At 41.8% G+C, this 3,674-nt stretch overlaps 1 protein-coding gene across 3 annotated transcripts; it reads right to left on the bottom strand.

Annotated features, from left to right (window-relative positions):
* On the bottom strand, positions 1 to 3,674 carry LOC143828720 (olfactory receptor 5AR1-like). 3 transcript variants are annotated; one of them, XM_077318969.1, is made up of 2 exons: positions 3,658 to 3,674; positions 1 to 922 (listed from the first exon to the last, which is right to left on the bottom strand). In XM_077318969.1, exons 1-2 carry the CDS (start codon positions 3,672 to 3,674, stop codon positions 1 to 3), a joined length of 939 nt encoding a protein of 312 aa, XP_077175084.1. The 3 variants fall into 3 exon arrangements, with proteins under 3 accessions (XP_077175084.1, XP_077175083.1, XP_077175086.1); XM_077318968.1 differs by lacking the exon at positions 3,658 to 3,674 and adding an exon at positions 3,246 to 3,273 and having other exon boundaries at positions 1 to 929; XM_077318971.1 differs by lacking the exon at positions 3,658 to 3,674 and adding an exon at positions 3,119 to 3,150 and having other exon boundaries at positions 1 to 940.

Raw genomic sequence — 3,674 nt, 5'->3', positions numbered from 1 at the left:
TTAATGCTTCATTAGCTGCTTATTTATGAGTTTTTTGAAAGCTTCATTAACATCTTTGTTCCTCAGGCTGTAGACCAGAGGATTGAGCATAGGGATCACTACAGAGTAGAAAAGAGATGCCCACTTGTCTTGGTCCAGGGCATAGACGGAAGTGGGCCGTAGGTACATGAAAATCACAGTCCCATAAAACAACGTTACTCCAGTGAAGTGAGACCCACAGGTCGAAAAGGCTTTGAACCTCCCTGCAGAAGAATGCATTCTCAGAATGGCAGTCAAAATAAAGAGATAAGAAATAAGTATGGCAGAGAGGGAGCTCATCTCAACAAAGCCAGCAAAAGCAAAAAGCAGAATCTCATTAATGTGGGTGTCAGAACAGGAGATTTCAAGAAGTGGGGGAACATCACAGAAGAAATGGTTAATGACGTTGGAGTTGCAGAAGTTAAGGCTGAAAGTGGCTGTTGTGTGTATAACTGCATTAGTTGTACCAGCAATGTATGATCCTATTAATAGCCGAATGCAAAGAGCTTTAGACATGGCAGTGGAGTAGAGCAGTGGGTTACAGATAGCCACATAGCGATCATAGGCCATCATGGCCAAAATATAGCACTCAGCATCTACAAAGGCTGCAAAGAAGTAGAACTGGGCTATGCAGCCTGTGAAAGAGATGATTCTGCTTTCAAATAATAAATCAGACAGCATTCTGGGAGCAATAGCCGTTGAGTAGCAGATGTCACAAAAGGACAGGTGCCACAAGAAGAAGTACATAGGGTTGTGAAGTTGGGGATCAAATGAGATCACGATGATCATACCTAGGTTGCCCACAATATTGACTAGATAAATGATAAGAAATACCACAAAGAATATTGGTTGCATATATGGGTCATCTGAGATGCCCAGCAGGATGAATTCAGTAACAGTAGTACTATTTCCTACAGCCATTTTTTAATGGAAGGATGAGATGATTGGTAAGATTTCTGTAAATTTTTGCGATTCCCTGAAGCTTGAAGACAGGGTCCTTTTCAAGAAACTAGGATCTTTTTCTGTGTCTCTCTCCTGGCTGTTTCTTTGAAGACATCTGTTATCAAATCAAATAAATTTTATTTACGGTCATAGACCAACCAGTAGAAAACATAAGATTACACATATAAAATCAATCATAAATGGATAAAAACTAAGAAATAAGAACAATTGTATATGGTATTAGGTGTAAAAGTATTAGGGAATAGGGTTGGTCCAGCTCTGCCTTATTTTTATAGCTACCCAAGCAAATTTAGCTATAGTTTTTGTTAGGTCTTTATTTGTGTCTGACAGTAGTAGCTTAAGACGCTGTTTCCTCAGACCTCTGGGGCATTCTGCAAGCAACGAGGCCAGTGTATCTGTACGGAGGTGACGATAGAGTCCACATTCAAATAGGACATGTTCAGCTGTCTCTATTTGACCTTCGCCAAAAGCACACTTGCGTGCTTCTATCGGTAGCCCCTTAAACTTTCCTTCCAGACAAGCTGAAGAAAGTCATCTGTTTAGAAAAGTGAAAAATCAAAATGCAGAACAGAGACAGGATAAATCAAATGGCAAGGTAAACACTAACTCTGGTGTTTCCTTCTCAGCACTAGGACATAGTATGTTATTTTCTGATGGAAAAATATTTTATATTCTTGGTATTTGAAGCTGCTTCTAGCCTCCTATAGAGAATTATGACAGGACTCAAGCAGCAGCATTTTTAATGGGTCATCTACTTTTGCTATGACTAGGAGTCCCTTTTCAGGCAAATGAAAGAAAAATCCATTAGTGTTAGAGGAGAGAATGGAAAAGGAAGAGAGAAAAAGAGGCCTACATACTCTGTGAAGTGATAAAAAGTCCATATCGATGTCCTACAAAACAATGGAAAATATGAATTAGTAAAGTGTTCTTAAAGGAAGTGGTACTTCCTTTATATAGAGTTGTTGCATGTTTTCCCCTAATTCCTGAAACTATATAAGTGATTAAACACTCACTTGAGAATGCATGCAATCATTGACTACACAAAAAGCACATGGTTGGGTAAAGAATCAACAAATGGGAGATAAAATGAGCAATGGATATATCCTGTCTTATTAGGCTAAAAAATCGTCCCTGTTATGGAAAATTAAAAGGCAGGCAGAATATGGTCTGTGCAATATTGGCTCAATTGTTGGCTCAGTGGCCAACAAGTTACTATCTAGATGCTTGTGAATTGCTGAATAGAAGTATCATATTGGGAGAAACTGGTTAGGAAAAGCACACACATTTGCTTCTCCATGCCATCTAGTTTCTGGCCTTGGGGAAGCTCTGGCTCTGGAGTAGGGACGTGCATTAAAGGTCTGATTTGGACTGATTTGGCTTTGGATGAAGTCACCTCAGACTGATTCAGATTCAGCCAAATCCGCTTCAGACTGCCTCGTCTTCGGCCAAAGTGGCTGAAGAACTTTGGTGTCCATTAAAGTCAGGGTAGCTCCGGGAAGCTCTTCCCTGAATCCCCTCCAAATTTCCCAAAGGGTATGACCCCATCTCCATTATATCCCAATGGAGAGTCGATGGATAGCGAAAAATGGATAGCGATCCCCATCCTGTAGGCTGCAGACTACATGTGGTCCTTCGACTAATTGGAGGTGGGCCCCGAAGGATGCCTTCTCCCCCCCCCCCGGCCTTTTACTTCATCCCCCCCAGCCCTTTACAACACACTTCATTGTTGTGGCGTGTCTGTATCTTATTTTGAAGGGATGTTTAAACATTACCATAGTGATCAGAGAGCGCTAGGGCAGTGGTTGAGAGTAGAGGAGTAAACTACCCCCCCACGGGCCTCAGTAAAAGGCGTTGAGTGGTCCCCGGTGAGTGGTCCCTGGCGTTGAGTGGTCCCCAGTGATAAAAAGGTTGGGGACCACTGCCATAGGATATAATGGAGCGGATGGGGACACCGTATTTGGGAGTCCCTAGAATTGGACCCCTTGGTCCAAACTTATTGAATTTGGAGAGCAGTCACAGAAAAGCCTCTCAGAGCTACCCTGAAAGTTTGGAGACTGTAACTTAACCCCTCCCCCCTGGCCCCTGGAAAGTTTCTATAAAAGTCAATGACGCCATTGACTTTAATGGTCACAAAAGCACTGCTAAGCAGTCCAGATTGCTTTGAAGGAGGCTGCTCTGGCTCTGGTTTTTTGACTAGCGGTGTGATTTGGATCGCTTTAGAGTGATCTGTCTCCAAATTAGTGCCGCTTTGGAGAAATTTGGACTGAATCGCACAACCCTACAGAGTTTCATCTACTTTCTTCTAACCCATTATTCAAGGCAGAAACAAATGGGTATATGAATATGAAGTTGGGTCCCCAAGGTATTGCACAACCAAAAACATTAAAAGAAGCTTTGAAACATACATATACAAATGAAAACAAATCAGTAAAATGCAAATATTCACACACAGCCACATAAAGTAGAAGGAACACACAAACATAAAAATAAGAAAAGAGCCATACTGGATCAGACCAAAGGCCCATCAACTCTGCCTCAAGTAAGCTTATAAGCAGGATGACTGAAACAGTATAATCCTGTCCATGCTCTGCAGCAACTGATAAATGCCTCTGATACTGGTGAGAGTAGATATCTATCATGACTACTAGTAGTCCCATCCTCCATGATCATGTTCACCACTCCCTTTGAACCAT

Source organism: Paroedura picta, chromosome 2 (genome assembly GCF_049243985.1).
Source record: "Paroedura picta isolate Pp20150507F chromosome 2, Ppicta_v3.0, whole genome shotgun sequence".
Classification (NCBI taxonomy): Eukaryota; Metazoa; Chordata; class Lepidosauria; order Squamata; family Gekkonidae; genus Paroedura; species Paroedura picta.
Note: the sequence above shows the minus strand (reverse complement) of the source record. Positions and strands in the feature narration are given on the sequence as shown.